The 16,928-nt window shown below is 40.1% G+C and overlaps 3 protein-coding genes across 8 annotated transcripts; 1 reads left to right on the top strand and 2 right to left on the bottom strand.

Annotated features, from left to right (window-relative positions):
* Positions 1-439: 439 nt before the first annotated feature.
* On the bottom strand, positions 440-5,238 carry map9 (microtubule-associated protein 9). Of its 4 annotated transcripts, none has more exons than XM_058077922.1 (14): positions 4,786-5,237; positions 4,588-4,672; positions 4,191-4,424; positions 3,993-4,118; positions 3,683-3,900; positions 3,499-3,547; positions 3,346-3,413; positions 3,219-3,262; positions 2,988-3,138; positions 2,493-2,570; positions 2,204-2,365; positions 1,700-1,845; positions 1,275-1,410; positions 440-1,204 (listed from the first exon to the last, which is right to left on the bottom strand). In XM_058077922.1, exons 1-14 carry the CDS (start codon positions 4,855-4,857, stop codon positions 1,085-1,087), a joined length of 1,689 nt encoding a protein of 562 aa, XP_057933905.1. In that variant the 5' UTR covers positions 4,858-5,237; the 3' UTR covers positions 440-1,084. The 4 variants fall into 4 exon arrangements, with proteins under 4 accessions (XP_057933905.1, XP_057933887.1, XP_057933897.1 ...); XM_058077914.1 differs by having other exon boundaries at positions 442-1,204; positions 3,978-4,118; positions 4,786-5,233; XM_058077904.1 differs by having other exon boundaries at positions 3,993-4,424; positions 4,786-5,238.
* A 202-nt stretch (positions 5,239-5,440) lies between these two features.
* Positions 5,441-11,046, bottom strand: smim14 (small integral membrane protein 14). Of its 3 annotated transcripts, XM_058077956.1 has the most exons (6): positions 8,861-8,910; positions 8,707-8,777; positions 7,423-7,512; positions 6,338-6,386; positions 6,098-6,255; positions 5,441-5,980 (listed from the first exon to the last, which is right to left on the bottom strand). In XM_058077956.1, exons 3-6 carry the CDS (start codon positions 7,495-7,497, stop codon positions 5,942-5,944), a joined length of 321 nt encoding a protein of 106 aa, XP_057933939.1. In that variant the 5' UTR covers positions 7,498-7,512; positions 8,707-8,777; positions 8,861-8,910; the 3' UTR covers positions 5,441-5,941. The 3 variants fall into 3 exon arrangements, with proteins under 3 accessions (XP_057933939.1, XP_057933947.1, XP_057933929.1); XM_058077964.1 differs by lacking the exons at positions 8,707-8,777; positions 8,861-8,910 and adding an exon at positions 10,859-11,046; XM_058077946.1 differs by lacking the exon at positions 8,707-8,777 and having other exon boundaries at positions 5,442-5,980; positions 8,861-9,001.
* ube2kb (ubiquitin-conjugating enzyme E2Kb (UBC1 homolog, yeast)) lies at positions 10,648-16,037 on the top strand. Its single transcript, XM_058077936.1, has 7 exons — positions 10,648-10,954; positions 11,356-11,449; positions 12,672-12,730; positions 12,822-12,904; positions 12,975-13,074; positions 13,146-13,274; positions 15,183-16,037. The coding sequence occupies exons 1-7, from the start codon at positions 10,892-10,894 to the stop codon at positions 15,255-15,257; spliced, it is 603 nt and encodes a 200-aa protein (XP_057933919.1). The 5' UTR covers positions 10,648-10,891; the 3' UTR covers positions 15,258-16,037.
* The last annotated feature ends 891 nt before the right edge of the window (positions 16,038-16,928 follow it).

The raw sequence follows: 16,928 nt of genomic DNA, 5'->3' as shown, positions 1-16,928 counted from the left end.
AGTAGGATAAATGACCTTTCATACATTTTCAGGGACAACTAAACTACACACATATATACATTATATCCTATGACAAATTTCACATACATTCATTCAACAAAGCCAAAAGTGACTCGGAAACCAAACACACATTTTAGAGGCCTATATACAAAGGCCCAAAAGCCAGCATTGTTAGTACAGTGAACGGCATCATGCCATGTCTATCACGAGAACGTCCCCGGGAACTGGGCATGGTTGAGGTTGGTTTGAGCTACAGTGATCTCGCCAACATATAGATCAGGATCATTACATCTGGTTGCAAAACCTGCGGGACCGGTTTCACCGTGCCGGTTGTCCAGCACGGAAAACACAGGATCAAAAATCGACTGTGCGTCAACTGTGCGACTTAGTGTTTGGCAGGTGTCCATTTTTTATTTCCGGATGCCTAAATCATAAAACAGATTATTCATATGAGGAAAATCCAGTTTAGGGCTTCATGATAAAAATTAGGTCGAAAAATATGGTCTGAACACGATTTGTTTCTCTTTTACGACTGAACAGACAATCATTTGTTACTTTTAATAGTATTGGAAACTGCTACACACATGCACAGGAAACACAAATTCAGACAAATATAGTATATACAAATACCCAGCAGTCCTAAAATAAAAAAATTGAGGATTTTGAAATAATCCTTAAAATTTGTAGTAGCCATGTCAAGCTAATCAAACATAAAATTGCTTTTTTTTCTTATTGCTATATAATTGGTAAATATTCAAATTAGCCCAACACATATATATATATATATACAAATGCTCCTGTTATCACAGTACTGACATAAAAATCACTTGCGTACAAAAACCCCAGCATTGAACTCTCCTAAAAATATAAGCATGTCCCTCAACAATGAATAAATTGCATATTAAAAGAGTGTTTGACAGTTTCAGTTTCAAATGTCACCCACATCCATCCACTGGAGCCTATCCCAGCTGACAAAAGGCAGACCAGACTTGAGACTCGTCACCAGTCAATCAGAAAATTAATCTCACCATCTGGACAAAGGTCAGTAATGTGAACCAGTAGACTACCGACTGTAGGTCTTGACTTATTTTGGGAATTGGATGGTTTTATTAGGTGGACTCCATGGAGGAGGAGGGCTGTCACGGAGTATCACTTGTATACGCCTTTCTTCTTTCTGTTGCTTTTGTTGTAGATCCTTTTTTGCCTGTTGTTTTCAAATTGAAAATTTATTTCAATACCTAATGAGTTTACATGAGAGCCAAGAAAGCACTTACCAGCCATTGTTCAAACATCTCTAAAGCCATTTTATCTTTCTCTTCTTTAATGTATCGATGCTCCTCTGCTTTATTCTTATTTTCCAAACGTTCTGTTGAGACTTTTTTCTGCAGGGCATCAGTCTTTTTTTCACACCTGACAAAATGGTGACATCATTGAGATATATGTCATTAAAACTTTGAGGAATTTTGTCCATCTTGCACAATTGTTTACAAAATGTCTCTATGCTAGAGACATCCAATTAAATGCTCTTTCACTAAATGTCTGAAGGAACTGTGAAATTGTGTATCCACATGTTGCCATTTGTACATTTATTTGACTTTGGTGGTGCGCCATTGAGATTTTTCTCATGTAAAATTGGTGCCATGGCTCATTAACGGTATAGGAAACACTTATGTAATGTAGACCAAGGCTACGTACTCACCAGTTCGAAAAGGCAGATTGGCTGCCTCGCTTTCTTTCTTCCTCCTCCTCCTGCTTCTTCAGCGTATGTTTTCTCTCATCCTCTCTTTGCTTTCGACACTTTTCTCTTAGCATGCGATCCTGCTCACGCTTCCACCGATCAAACACCTGCAATGACAACAACACTCACAGTTAGCTCAAGAACTATTTAGACCAGGGGTCGGCTACCCGCTGCTCTGCAACCGCTTCATTAAGCCCCCCTTCGCAATGCTTGAGTATGTTTTAACACCCGAGTGGAGAAAATGAGCAAAAATATGTGACTTACTGTTGGACTGTAAATCATTCTAGCTGAGTTCTGGCAAGCTGGTTCAACTTCAAATCTCTGTATTCCAGCATGCTAATGTTTTCGATTATTTTTGTTTATATTAGTGAAGGTGGCAATAAGTAGAGTTTTTGTGAAACCTCCTCAAGTAAAGCTGAAAGTCTGCACTTTTAAAAAATTCAGATGAATGCATAGAAATTCTACCTGTTCAGCTGTTTTCCGTTTTTCCTCGACTTCTTCCACCACACTTTGTTCTTTCCTCACACTATTTTTCTCTTTCTTTGCTTTGGCTTTAAACATCTCGTCTTTCTTTTTTTTCCAGGCGTCGTACGAAGCGGCAGCATCTTTCTTCTTCTCTTCTTCTTCCTTTTATGTGAAAAGAAAATAAGTTTAACAATGTGTAGAAAATGCATTTATTTACTATTTTGTTTTACCGTAGTCTGGTAGAGATGGTCCCCTTTGCTGAGAGGTTGTTGTCTTCTCAGCTGCTCACCTTTTTCTTTTGCTCTTTCCAAGTCTTCTCTTTGTTTATGCTCTCTATGTACTGTTCGTTTTTCTTTTTCAGCCATTCCTTTGAGGAGTACAAGAAATTATTTTAAATGACTGACATCAAGTATTCTGAAATATATACATAGGCAACTTTTACTATTGAACTGAAAAACTGAATGAGAGCCAGTACAATACTAAAGCAGCATCAAAACTGCATTTATAGTTTCTCACAAACATGAGACACCCCCCATATTTCATATCTTCTCAACAACACAATAAAACTGAAACCTAGTCAGCTTGTATTGCAGTATCAATTTACTATCCATTGAAAATGACACAACACACTGGTATTGTTGTTTAGATAAGTGTGTACATACAGCAATGTTCCTTGACAAGTTATATTGTAATAAAAATGGTTGCTCAAATGTGAGGGGTAAACATACTTATGTATATATTGTATATTGTCAAATGATGAACAAGAGAGCGTCCTGCCACTAACCTGGAAAACAGCAGCCCGGAGGGAATCTGCATCTTGTGGTTGACAATCTGAGAAACCTTTGGAGTCCAAAAGTGTGAGAGTTCCCATATACTTTGACTTCACCTTCTTGTACTTCGCACTGTTGGCTCGCTTAGACTGAGAACTTGATGCCCTGTCAAACAAAAGGAAAAAAAAACAATGATGCTACTAAATATTTTCTCAGGTAGGCATAGGTTGGCTAATATCACTGACCTGGTGACTTGAACATGAGCATCAGAGTGAGCTGCCAACTCTTGCTGAAAAGGGAAGACCAATATAATTGTAATAAAGTAACAAACAAATATATGTAAGTTTCAGCTTGGGCAAGAGCTCGTCTTACGTTACACTCTTCTAGTGAAGCAGACTTAGCCCTTTGTTGCTCTGTGGTGTCAGCTAAAGTGAAGGGATCTGAAAAAAAAAATAAAACATATTTGTTTTTCTGCATATCAAATCTCACTCTCAACTCTGGATATGATGAAGTTTAACGGCTCACTTGAAGCGCATGGATCAGCACCTTCACCACCAGCACCTCCAACAGTCAACTTAAATAAAACGATAGAACAGCACAAATGCACAATGATATATTTAACAGAGATATTAATCAATGAATCAATTATAATGACCACTCTCAATTTTGTATTACTGTGACTGTAAGTAGATTGAAAAATGAGACCTACATGTGGACTGCAGCTCTTTATAGTTGTCGTTCCTTCCAGAGGCGCATCACCAATGCTATCTTTGCAGGCAATACTGTCAATGAGAGTTAATGGAGAAGTTTGAGGTCTGCTGGCGGCCAGTAATGATTGTGCATCTTCAGCTGTTGTCTCTGTCGCATGGAGGTTCAACCCCACAATCCTTTGCCTTGGTTTGGGTCTAGGTGTCTCCTTGTCTGTGCCTAAATTAGAGAGAGTTGGAGTCATGAGCGTGTGTGTGTATTTGAATGAACTGTGCAGAAGTTGCTTCTAAATTCACCAGCTGAGGTCACACATTCAATGTCAGCATCCGGTGGAATTTCTTGACAGAGTGTGTCTCCACTGTTGTCCAGTCTGCTTTCAGGCCAAATTGGAGCTGGAGATTTCCTGCTGTGGAAAGATGAGTCTGGACGTGCATCGTCTGACAGGTATGACAGCAACATGGATGAGTTGTTTCTTGCGGGTTGATGGTCAGTCAGTTTCATGTCATTACGTTGCAAGTCGTCTTCGCCGGATAAGTGATAGCTGTCCACAGTCCCCTGTTGACCTTGTGACGCTCCATCTAGAGATGTAGTTCCTTGGGATTTCAAGAACGAAGTTATCTTTTTCGTCCCTTGTTTGTCCTCGTCGTCCAAGAATTCAAAGTCATTGAGTCTACTTTTAGTCTTTGAGGCCTTGAATGCATCAGACCTGTTTTTTCTTGATTTGAGTAGGTTGTCTAAAAAATCTGGAACACACAAGAAAAGGTCATAGAAATGCAGAATCCTTTTATCAGGAACTTATCAAAACCAAACAAAATCATATTTGCTCGAGTTACAATAAAAGTCAGACCCGGCCATCATGGGCTTACATGAAATCACTTTAAAACTAATTTCATGAACTGAACTTACCGTCGGTATCCTCATCTGAATCTTGTTTATACAAAAGTGATGTGTCTTTTGTAGCTCGAAGAGAGAGGGCAGCTTCAAGTTCATCCTGCGAACAGTAAGACGCTCACAAACAGGCTACTGCACAACGCCGCTAATCACCTATAATACTTTTACGTCCATTTCTACCACATTTTCTCACAAAATACTGTCGCTAATTACCTGGAATGTTGTTCTTTTTGTTGTTCTAGGACTTTTTTTGTAAGCCAAAGTCTCGAACACTTCGTTTGTCATCTCTGAAAACAAGCTTTTGGACGGTTATTAGCATATTAGCTACCAGCAACAAGTAAAATGCTCTGCTCCCGAAGTTGCTCGATTATGTGACATAAATGTTACTGTACGTGTAGCTGAAAAAGACACAACTGCTTCATTTTTATGATATTATAAGCGGTATAGAAAACAGATGGATGGACGTTAAAAAGTACATTGGTGGTCACGGGAGAAATGATCTTTTGTTGACGGTAGCCTAGGGAGACAGTTTCCGGTCTACCCGGCACGCATGCGCAGTGTATTTCCACTGATCCATTGGTTTTCCATTTAGGAAGTGACTCATCAGAATGCTCTTAATGACGTCGGAATGACCTAAAATCTCACTTTTACGCCCCTTGTTACGCAAATACTATCAGTGGTAAGTAAGGTTTTGTATTGATCCAAATATTTTGTGCTTTTAAAAAAGGAGCAATCATAATATTGTTTTAATAAGTTGACACTCTGTTCTGTTGGTTGATTCCACAAGGATGGTTGTATTCGCGCCATAAACTTAACTGAAATGTACAGAATATGTTAGAACATACTTTCAATATTAAATTTGCAGGAAAAATATACCAACAATTATTGAGTAGTCCTTTATTTTACAGGCCATAAATGTATGGAATGACTTTAAATTTGAATTAAACAAACACAAAATTTAAGAGTACATTTAATTAGAAATGACAATTACAAATAGTGTGGCTGTCTACAATTCAAATTAACTGGCACCGTTTCAACTTGGAACAGCCTCCCTACCAAAGAGTTGTGTTAAAGCTGATGCATACTTTAGGTCTATAGATTAGCAGCATAACAGTGTGTATACAATAATTAAATATACAACTATACAAAGCGTTTTTTTGTACATTTTTTTGACAAGCTAACCTAAAAAATATACAAGTTGGGTTCTAGTGAGGGAAGTCATAAAAGATCTACTCTACTTTACATTGTAAATAGAATAAAAGGAAAATAAGATCTTAAAATGAAGGCTGATGTGGAGCTGGTATTATCCCTGTGGTAGCTTGACAAGTGCAGCAGTCACAGCAGGTGGTTGAGCACTGCCTTTCCTTTGCTAGTCAACAGGAGGCGCTGGTGGCTCTCTTCCGTCTCTCTGCAAGACAACATTAGGATTTATGCGTTATCAGACACTATTGATGTAGCATGCTCATACATCCACACTGGATGCATAGTCTGTTAGTGTCTTCATATTCATCACAATCAAACTCACATTGTATGGTCCACCAGACTTCCCTGTGGAGGAGCGACCCCTTAGACTAGAAGGTCGCAGCAGGAACAGCATTAGAGCCAGCACCATCCATCCCATAGCAATCATGGGGAGAGTGAGCTCTCCTATACCACCCGGCCCTCCACCACTTGGCCCAGGTACTGGACACAAGCAAAGACAAAATGTTGATTGTTCTCCACCCACAGTAGTGGAAAAACGACTGCGCGAAGAGGTCATACGTACACTCCAGTGGACACTCTGTGTCTGTACAGTAGGACTGAGAATTCCTGAGCTGGAATGAATAATAAACTGATTGGAAACAGGAAATATGGCTGAACTATTACATATCAATTGAATACACTAACATTTATATCACTCTTTGGTGCTTTTATTCCAATAAAAAACCTACCAGGTGTTACATATAGAGATTTAAAAGAACAGACTGTATACATTTTATTCAACCTGAATAAACACTGCTGCCTGTATTCATGTAAATGTCTGTAGCGCATGGACATACACAAATGCTGTCTCAGAGAAGCGACCAAAAATTATGAGTCATTGTGTGGTTATGATTCAATAATAACCAAGGTTAGTGGCAAAACTTTCAGCGTCGGGAGCACAACGTAGGCAGAATATACAGCTTGATGGTTCGTGCCGGCCTTGCAGTACCGAACCAAGGAAGACACTCCTTTTAATGTGCGGACGTCCAACGTCAATAAACAGTCATACAGTATTGTTCTGCTCACACTTTCATGTTGCATATGAATTATGTGTCATACAAAAGGCTTTTTCAAAGAATAAATTTACTTTTCATACATCTAATCTCTTTTTCTTCAAATGCAAATTACCCACACAAACACATTTTTGACATGCCTGTTTGTCTAGGAAATATTTGATAATTAGAAAGCAACACAACAAGCCGTGGTGGCGTCGCTTCTCTAAGCCACGTGTACCTTGCCATGCTAGTTAGACCAGTACAGGTATCCAAGTTAAGCAGAACCTGACAATATAATTGCATGTTACATTCGTTCATATGGTGAGTGGGCATGTTTTGAGTCTATGCTACGGAGCATATGTTCCTTTAAATCAAATGTTTAGTCACACAATGCGCAGCATCATGCCGTGGCTGTCCAATATAAACATTGAGCAGGAACCAGGATGTTGAATCAGCTTCCTATTTGCTTCTCTATCATTTTTTTACTTTTATCTTCAAATCGATTTGGAATCCATTTTCTTCTAATGAAATGGCTTTTGGAATTGTTTTTTGTTTTACTCCACCACCTCATCAAATGTGCCACATTTCTTTGATAGCAAGTGCGAAGACGTACCAGGTTGATGAGACGCCTCATTGCAGCCTCATGAGTGCAGATGCATTCACAAGGGTCAAAGCCCCCTTCTGCCATGTCTTAAAAATTGATCTGAAAGCAGAAAGATTCCTAAGAGGACAACCTCGAGTGAAGCATGGTGTAATTGTCTCTCAAGCACACAAGGCTCAGGGGAGGAGACTGCTCAGTTTGGACACGTCAGCCGATTGCCGCCTTGTGTAAAGGGAAATTCTATTTTATTAATATCCATCCCTTGGATTTTCATTACAATGTTTGGTTAATCTCTTTATTCTACATGCTCTATATTTATTATTAGGTTATGTTACTTCTTACAGAGTGCAACCTTGCTTACACTAAAGAGTACACCAATGTGGCAGCAAAAATCTCAATTTTCATGCATTTTGTCACAGCTGCAAAATAACTCAAAATGTAGACAAAGTTGCAAGTGTCAGCATTTGATAAGGTGAGATACAGTATTGAATTAAAGAAACAACTTGTGGCAAAACACCATGTTGAGCTCACTGCCATGTTACCTACCATAAAAAACTACCAAGTCTGACTGGTCACCTGGTGTATTAACACAACAAAATGCTACTAAAACGTGGGCAAACAGAGGCAACATTTTGGCATAAATTTTCTACATTAACAGAAAACATGCTAACCAGGGTTCCACTTTATTAATCTCACTTTTCTTCCCTGTGTGTGACCTTTGTATAACTTGTATAACCTGCAAGAGGCGTATTAAAGAAAACATTGTCAACATTCCCAAAGTAACTTCGTAAAAAGGCCACGCCACAATCATATTAAGACAGCCTTGAAGAATCAGACTAACTCAACAAAAACTGTATATGGAAGATGGATAAATGACTTATTATGACTTATATGACTGATTTAGTTGACACGAAACACTGATGTCCACTGTCAAGGACAAAACAAATACACATTTGCTGACCAAAAGAGCTTTTGTGGCATAGTCTTGTCACACATGCCAAAATTTTTAATGCAAATAGTTCACATTGCAACTTTTATAGGTGTGAAGAAGATTGAATTTAATTTTAACAATTTACGCCACTCGGCGGCCACAACAGAGAGTGCATGAATGCAACTGGATTGAAGGCAATAGACTGAGCACATCTAATTAATTGCCTAAAGTATATACATAGCTAGTTTTTTTTTTTTTTTAAGTCAGACACACCTGAAAAAATAACAAGTCTATGGGGACCCAACAGCGTGAAACATAATTAATTGTAATTATTAGACCGCATATTAATAAGGCTTAACCCTCACACTGTGAGACATCAATTCGTTCAGGCACCAGCTTCTTGGTAGCCTAGCAAGACAGAACAGCTGGGCAACTCCTAGAAAAAAACGAGGTCTGGACCTTTAAATACCACTGGATACAAACAGATGTTGGGATGAACGGAACCGGGGTCCGACTTACTTGTGCTTTTGGAGACGATGACGAAAACCAGTAAACGATGCGAGAAGGCTACAAACAAGACCGAAAACGGTAACGTTTGTGTTTGCGTGCATGTAAGCAAAGTTGTCTGCTTTACGACGCACATCCGGGAACTGAGGGAGGCGGGCGAGAATAAGTAGGGGGCGGGCGGGACTAATACAATAGGCACCTCCCATTGGTCAATAGACGTGGCGAACGGGTCCGTTGTCCAATCACAGCATAGCACGAGTGTACTGTGAATTGTAAACAAACACACTAGGACAAGGCTATTCAACTCTTCAGTTCACGACTCTTTTTGTGTATATATTATAAATACAATGTTCTGTCATACATTATCATTTGTAGCTTCACAAAAGTAATACATTAAAACACATAAATGTTGCACTTGTCGAACATCCTCTACATGACGTCGACACGCTGCTGCGTTCATACCCAAAAGCACATCAAAAGATCCTTCATGTACCTGCTACTTAAATGGCAGTAATAGTAAGACACTCCCAAGTTGCCTCCATTACAGAGATATGAACAATACACAATTCTATGTCTATTGTAACAGAGAGGCTGGGCATATAGAAAAAATCCAGCCAAAATATTAGTTTACAAATGTGTATTTGCATTTAAGAACACATCTTCATTAAGTTGATAATTGTTGATGTGGACAAAGCTTTTCTGTTAATTAAGACCACTACAGATAAATGTGAAAGTAATAAATGAGACACTGGAAAGAAACACTATGTGTATAGAAAAGCAACATAAAATGCTTTTTGTTGGGAACTATTTTATTAGGCAGGAGAGCTTTGTCGGCTTTTGAACCTACTTCAAAAGCATACAAAGATCTTTATGACAGTAGTAAAGAAAATGATCAAATTGTTATTTAAAGACTCTCAAGATTGAGATTGCTTTGTCACCTGCGACACAAAGCTGTTTTATTCATTGTTGACCTCCATTAGATTGTTTTTTTAAATATATTTTTATGTATGCAGCGCTCAGCGCAAAAAGCTTGGACAGCCCTGTTTTACAGTTGACATGAAATGAGTTGTTTTTAAAGAAGGGCTGCAAATGCTTGTCAATGATCATTTATCTGTGGTTCAGTGTCAGTAAAGGTTTCCACTACATGGTATATTTCAACTCTTTAGATAAACAAAAAAAAAGTTTTAAACCTTTGTGTCACTGCATTTTTTTCTATGTCCTTTCTGCTCAAGATTGACAAAACGTACGTCATAGTGGCGTTGCAATAGAACAGCACAGACAAGAACACGGGGCACATTCATATAAGGTGGTCACATTTTCTTTTCCCCAGCCCAATCAAGACCCACCACCCACTGAAAATGGGTCATGAGCCTCCAATTGGAATTTTTTTTAGTTTTTTGCTGCAAAAAGGCACTGTCAGGTTTTGAACTGAACTCAGAGGCCTGTAGTCGATTTGGCCCATGAGTTGCCACAAGGGAAAACAAACATTTTGCATAATAGAATGTAATTTCAATTTACAAAGATAAGTTTGTCGGCACAACAGTTGACTTGATGACATTTCCCTATGCCTACTCTAAATACTCCATAGGTGTGAATAGGAGTGTGAATGATGTACTGTGACTGCTAAGCAGTGCAGGCTGTAAGCTCACCTGTGACCCTAATGAGGACAATCAATATAAAAAAAATGATGGATAAATTATTCAAGTACAGTACACCAACCAATCAATGCAGCAGTGTAGAAAATGTAGTAATTCCTATTGGAATGATTGAGATGGGGGGTCATTGGAGAATTCTCATGGCGAGAAAATGCCCGAAGGCATGTTTGAAAAGAACACGCCCCTGTTTCCCTCCTGAATGAAGCTTCCAGCATGGGATGCAGACTGGCAGCTAGTGCGGCGTCAAAAGGAGGACTGCGTCATTGTGAACGGCAGTAAATAGTAACAGTAAACTCGTCACAGAGAAGAGAAGACAAGAGGGAAGACCAGACAGGAGGCTGTCAGTCAGACTCACCCGGGAGGAGCAAACATCATCTCGGCGTACACAATGACCAACATTGCAGTGCAAAGAATTAAGCGGGAGTTCAAAGAAGTTCTCAAAAGTGAAGAGGTATCATAATGTCAGCTCATTTCAGCATATTAGTTTGTTAAAAGTCGCGGATAAATGTACATGTTAGCGTCATGGGTTAAATAATGACACTAACTTTAGCTAGCAGCAGCTGGCAACACCCATGTTGTGTTTGCTAGCTGGTGTGTTCAAGAAACGTGGGGGGGTTTCAAAAATACAGTTTTCTCTAGTAATACTCAACATTTTGCTCTCTTTCAAAAATATACACATTGGTAAGCAAGTATAATGGTTATATAACAACAGGGTTACTTACCTGTTGCTAGCAAGGTATGTATCATACCAACGAAAAATCCCGGGCTTCTCATCATGACATTTGAACGCATCAAGTTCCATTTCAGTTGCAGGCACGTTTTCACGCTGTCTCTATTTGCTCCACTTCGTAGACAAGTAAAAATCAGATAAAAGTCGAGATGGTGGATGACAACTTCACAGAGTTAAGGGGCGAGATAGCAGGTCCTCCAGATACACCATATGAAGGCAAGTATATTTTACCAATGCATCATCATACCTTATATTATTTATTCTGTTCAATGGTGGGGTGAACTGCAGTAGTTACACTGACACTCATATTGACACTTAGCACAAGCTAGAGCAGGGGTGTCCAAACCATATCCCATGAACCAAATGCATCCCTCCAACCCCCTTTGTGCAAACACACCTAATGAAGCCACTGCTTTAAAAGAAGCTTGCGTGCAAAGGACCATCAGCAGGATTTCTTGGTGGTATTTTGAACATTAAAAAAAGCAAAGTCAAATAAAACATTACTATAAATGATAAGCCCTGTGATTGCCTGGCGACCAGTCCAGGGTGTACCCCGCCTCTCGCCCGAAGACAGCTGGGATAGGTTCCAGCACCCCCGCGACCCTTGTGAGGTTAAATGGTAGAAAATGAATGAATGAATATAAATGATTAGTTATTACAATTCACAGCTTACACAAGGCGCTGTTTACGATCATTCATTGCCTGGCACGAGAACCAAGCGGAAAACGGCTGCCCAAGTTGAAGCAAGGACAGTTTCCTGTTCCCCTTTAGACCACCAACAATATAATCATTTGGCACGTTCTGTATCTTGGTAGTATGTGATTGATTGGCTGTTCCCGCTGTCACTCCATGAGCGCTTGAACTTGGTAGTTTTTGGTGGTTGGTGAAGAGTTAAAACATGCCTTGCTTGGGTTTGGCCGCCATGATGGTGAGCAGAATCGATCGACATTGCATTGTAAACATGTCATTGGCGGACTGCAGCTAGTTTTTTTATTGGGCCACAGCACGTGGTACAAATTCAATTCCAAAAAACACACATGTGTGGAAAATAGAGCTCTAAGTACAGAGAGAAAGCTTATTAACGCAAAGCTTTGTACTATGTACATTTTGTTTAACCTTCTTACAAAAGAAAAACTAAATATACACACATTTCAAAGTAGCCCCTGCATCCTTTGACTTTTCAGTATGCGGCCCTCGGTGGAAAAAGTTTGGACACCACTGATCTTGAGTGTGCAATTCGCCCAAGATGCATATTTGAGATGTTTGAGTAAACCCACGCAAGCGCTGAGGGGAGCAAAATCCACACATCTTTCAAACTGAGATCATAAAATATACCCTGATGTGCTAATTCTAGGCCACCTAGCAGCCTAAAGTATATTTGTTTTAATTTATGCATTTCACTTTTTTTTTATCAATCCTTTATGCCCTCTACCCCAAGGAGGCAGGTATCAGCTTGAAATCAAAATCCCAGAAACCTATCCCTTTAACCCACCAAAGGTATGGACATCAACTGTACAACACACTTGAGTCTAACCTGGAAGAAGTCCTTCAATTTCTCTTCCACTATTGACATCTTACTGCTTTGAAGGTACGATTCATCACAAAGATTTGGCACCCAAATATCAGCTCTGTGACCGGGGCAATATGTCTGGATATTTTAAAAGACCAGTGGTGAGTAAGACATGTTACATTCTCAGTCAAACAAAACCTGCTACTTCATAAAGCTCACTGCGTCAATCAGGGCGGCTGCTATGACCCTGCGGACAGTCTTACTGTCTCTACAAGCCCTCCTCGCTGCAGCAGAACCAGATGATCCACAGGATGCTGTTGTAGCAAACCAGGTGAACCATCAACTCTAATTGTCTTTACAGGTCAGTTGGGACAGTTGACTTATTTCTCTATTCATCTACAGTACAAGCAGAACTTGGACATGTTCAAACAGACCGCAAGGATGTGGTCTTACATCTATGCAGGTGCTCCGGTCCCAAGTCCGGACCACACACGCAAAATCGACAAACTCTGTGCCATGGGTTTTGATAAGGTTATGATCACGTCCTGTGTTATTCAGTCATGACTTGTACTTCTAGTCTCCCAAAAAGGGAGCACACTCCTCATATTTCAGAAAGCATTTTATTACTTTTTTATTATATCTTCTCCAGGGACTATAATGTAATTGTATATCTGTATAGATTTTCTATCCCCTGAAAATTATGAACATTGTCATTGTTGTCTAAATACCTGGCAACACTTGTGAGTACACCAGCATTGCTTTGGTCTTCTTGGGCATGGAATTCACCAACGCTGCACAGGCTGGTACTAGAATCCACCATCCTAAGCTTGAGGATGCCCTACATGTGCTCAATTTAGATATACAATCTTCATTAAAATGTTAAGACCACTTGAAAAAGTAGAGCTTCAAAATGCATAAAGAAGAAATGGGAGTGAAACAAAAAAAATGGCAGTAAGAAATGTATTGCAATTGAAATGAGCAGCGGCGGTCGCGTGGTTAGCGTGCAGACCTCACAGCGAAAGAGACCAGGGTTCAATTCCACCCTCGGCCATCTCTGTGTGGAGTTTGCATGTGTGGATTTTCTCCGGGTACTCCGGTTTCCTCCCACATTCCAAAAACATGCTAGGTTTATTGGCGACTCCAAATTGTCCATAGGTATGAATGTGAGTGTGAATGGTTGTTTGTCTATATGTGCCCTGTGATTGGCTGGCCACCAGTCCAAGGTGTACCCTGCCTCTCGCCCCAAGACAGCTGGGATAGGCTCCAGCACCCCCGCGACCCAATGAATGAAATGAGCAATTCATCAGCTGATGAAAGGTTTAAGACAAAAGCCCAAATCAGCCATTTTAAATTGATTAAATGAAGATTATGGAACAAAAAAAGTCAAGCGCTAGGAACCCGCTCCCCCAAACATCACTAGGCCTGAGCAGACTAGCTGTCCATCAAGACCTCGGACGATTCTCGGCCCAAATGAAGTTTATTACTGGTGCCCAGTGCAGTCCAATGACAATCAGACGACATCTGTGATGGCTGCAAAACTGTTGGGTTTTGCACTAGACCACCAGACATGGGTCTGAACTGAAGAGAAAAACTGAATGATGACAAGGAGATCCCAACTCAGATGTTTTCCATACGGCATAGTGGAGCGGGCGCTTTTTCCTTCAACAAAGCAATAGTGCTACAGGTTGTGCGGGGGTGTCAAACGGCATGGAGACGTCCCTTGTGACTGAAAGCACTCGTCTGTGTGGTAATGACTGGGCTTTTCAATAGGACAACGCTGCAGTCCACAATGTCTGCCTGACAAAGGACTTCTTCCAGAGGAATAACCCGACTCTTTTGGACCATCCTGCGTGTTCCCTTTATCTAAATCATTCATTCATTCATTTTCTACTGCTTTTTTCCTCACAAGGGTCACGGGGGTGCTGGAGCCTATCCCAGCTGTCTTCGGGCGAGAGGCGAGGTATACCCTGGACTGGTCGCCAGCCAATCACGGGCTTATCTAAATCATTTTTACAAAAATGTCCATCAGTTCCAGACAATGGATGCCATGTTCACCAGCTGGTTTAGGTGATTAACAAGAACGGCGCAGTTACTCATAACTGAGTTGTTTTTGAACATTTTATTTTAATTAGCGTTTTTCTGAGCTATGTTCTTGAAGTTTCAGCTGATTAACTCCAAAAATATATATTTTTTTGCATCTTGAAGTTCTACTTGAAACCTCCCTCCCTGCATATAGTAACACTTATCTTAGTACTCACTTGAGTTGCTGACAATGTGCAGTCATTTTCAGTGGATGGTAAAGCTGTAAATAATAAACATAATAATGAATATTGTAATAAACATGGTTACTGAAATGTGAGGGTGTAGACACTTCATACTGCTAAAGTAGAGCTCCTGTAATCTAACATTTTCTTTTGAAATTCCTCACTTTCTACACAGAATGCAGCAATAGTGGCCTTGTCTTCCAAATCCTGGGTTATTGCAATGGCGACAGAGCTGCTCCTTAGCAACTGAAAGCCAACCAGGCAACGCAACCGCCCCAAATCTTTGCAACATCACAGAATTTTTACCGCACAGCCACCAATTCTGTATTCACCACAACAGACTGAACCTTCTGAAGTCCTAAGCAGCAGCAGCTCGACTGCTCTGTGTGAAGCTTCTAAAGCAGAGGTGGCGACCTTTACGATCACAAGAGCCATTTGACCCCTTCCAGGCAGAAGAAAAGTAGTCTGGAGCCGCAAAACATAATAGCTCTTAAGTTTTTTTTTAATCTTGCTTAATCTTAACTGAAGTGCAGTGTGCATGCGTAACGGATGACAAGTGGTGAAGTACATTGGTTAGACCTCAGCCACTGACGGCTTTAGGAATGTTTCTTTTAGCTCGCTGATCAATGCCGCTCCACTTAAAAGCTCCATCGGTGGACTTAGGTGGTCGCCGGTTGGAGTCTTTCGTGTGTAGGGCTGACCAGTTACACATATGTTGTACTACTTTGAAATAAATTACTACTAATGTTGAGTGGTAGTACGGACATACGAATTTTCAAGTATCACTGAACAATTATGCTGTGTTTATTGAAAACAGAAGTAGTTGACGGCTATAATAGTGCTGAAAGGTGGAGACTGTAACATGGACATTTATTTCATTTTAAATTGAGGACAGATGTCTATAATGTAATAAAGATTTCAATTATTCTGTTAATTTTATATTGAGCTAAAAAATTTAAAAACACTTTTTCCCCCTCATGTATTTGTATTACTCTAACACATGCATCAAATAAAATTCGGGTTTGCGGCACATAGTACAAAAATCCATCAATTTTCTATGCTGCTTGTCCTCACTAGAATATGCAGGAGTCTATCCCAGCTGAGAAGCGAGAAGCGGGGTACACCCTGGAAGGGATATATTGGTTGTTAGCTTACCACAAGGGATGAAGACATCTCAACAACGAATGCAGGTAAGGCAAAGGCCGCACTCATGCAATCACCAGTCAGAACTAGTCAGATCTCCCCCTCGTAACAAAAAAGGAGGCTGAAGTGCTGCATGCGGTTATGGAGCCGCAGGTTGCCGACCACTGTTGAGTAACAAGACAGTGAAGGAAAAACCAAATACACTTGGAACATTCAACAGGTGTTACAGTATATGCATACACCTTTGGAATATTGTGAAGGAACAATGGTGAGTATGTATTTAGCCATGTCCAATATAGCACCATTGTGATAAAAAAAAAGTGGGAAAGTTTCCATTTGGATTAAGACTTGGGAAATGCGTTAAATGTTTTTGAGGTAAATTAATTGGGTTCAATGTGAGCCTTGCCTCAGAACACAACACAGCTGAGGCCTCCCCCAGCTATGAAACACAAAACTTCCATTCTGTGGTGTCACAAACTGACTATCCATCGTTGCATGGAGGTCTCTAGTGTGCCTGTTTGCAGCATGTTGACCTAATGGAGTAACATTTGAAATGACAATTAGTTACTGGAAGAGACTCCCAACACTGGTATCTGCAGCTCTATATCACAAAGAATAGTCAGAATGTATGAACAAAACCCTTGCATTTTTCAACTGATATTGCATGAAGGCCTTTGCCAGTTCCTGTGCATTCAGTCCAGTTCTGTGTGCATACCCACTACACATCCACTTGATAAAATCAATACTGTATATTGATTTTTTCCCACCAGGACACAAT

Source organism: Doryrhamphus excisus, chromosome 1, assembly GCF_030265055.1.
Source record: "Doryrhamphus excisus isolate RoL2022-K1 chromosome 1, RoL_Dexc_1.0, whole genome shotgun sequence".
NCBI lineage: Eukaryota > Metazoa > Chordata > Actinopteri > Syngnathiformes > Syngnathidae > Doryrhamphus > Doryrhamphus excisus.
The sequence above is the reverse complement of the archived record's forward strand: the minus strand, read 5'-3'. Positions and strand labels throughout refer to the sequence as shown.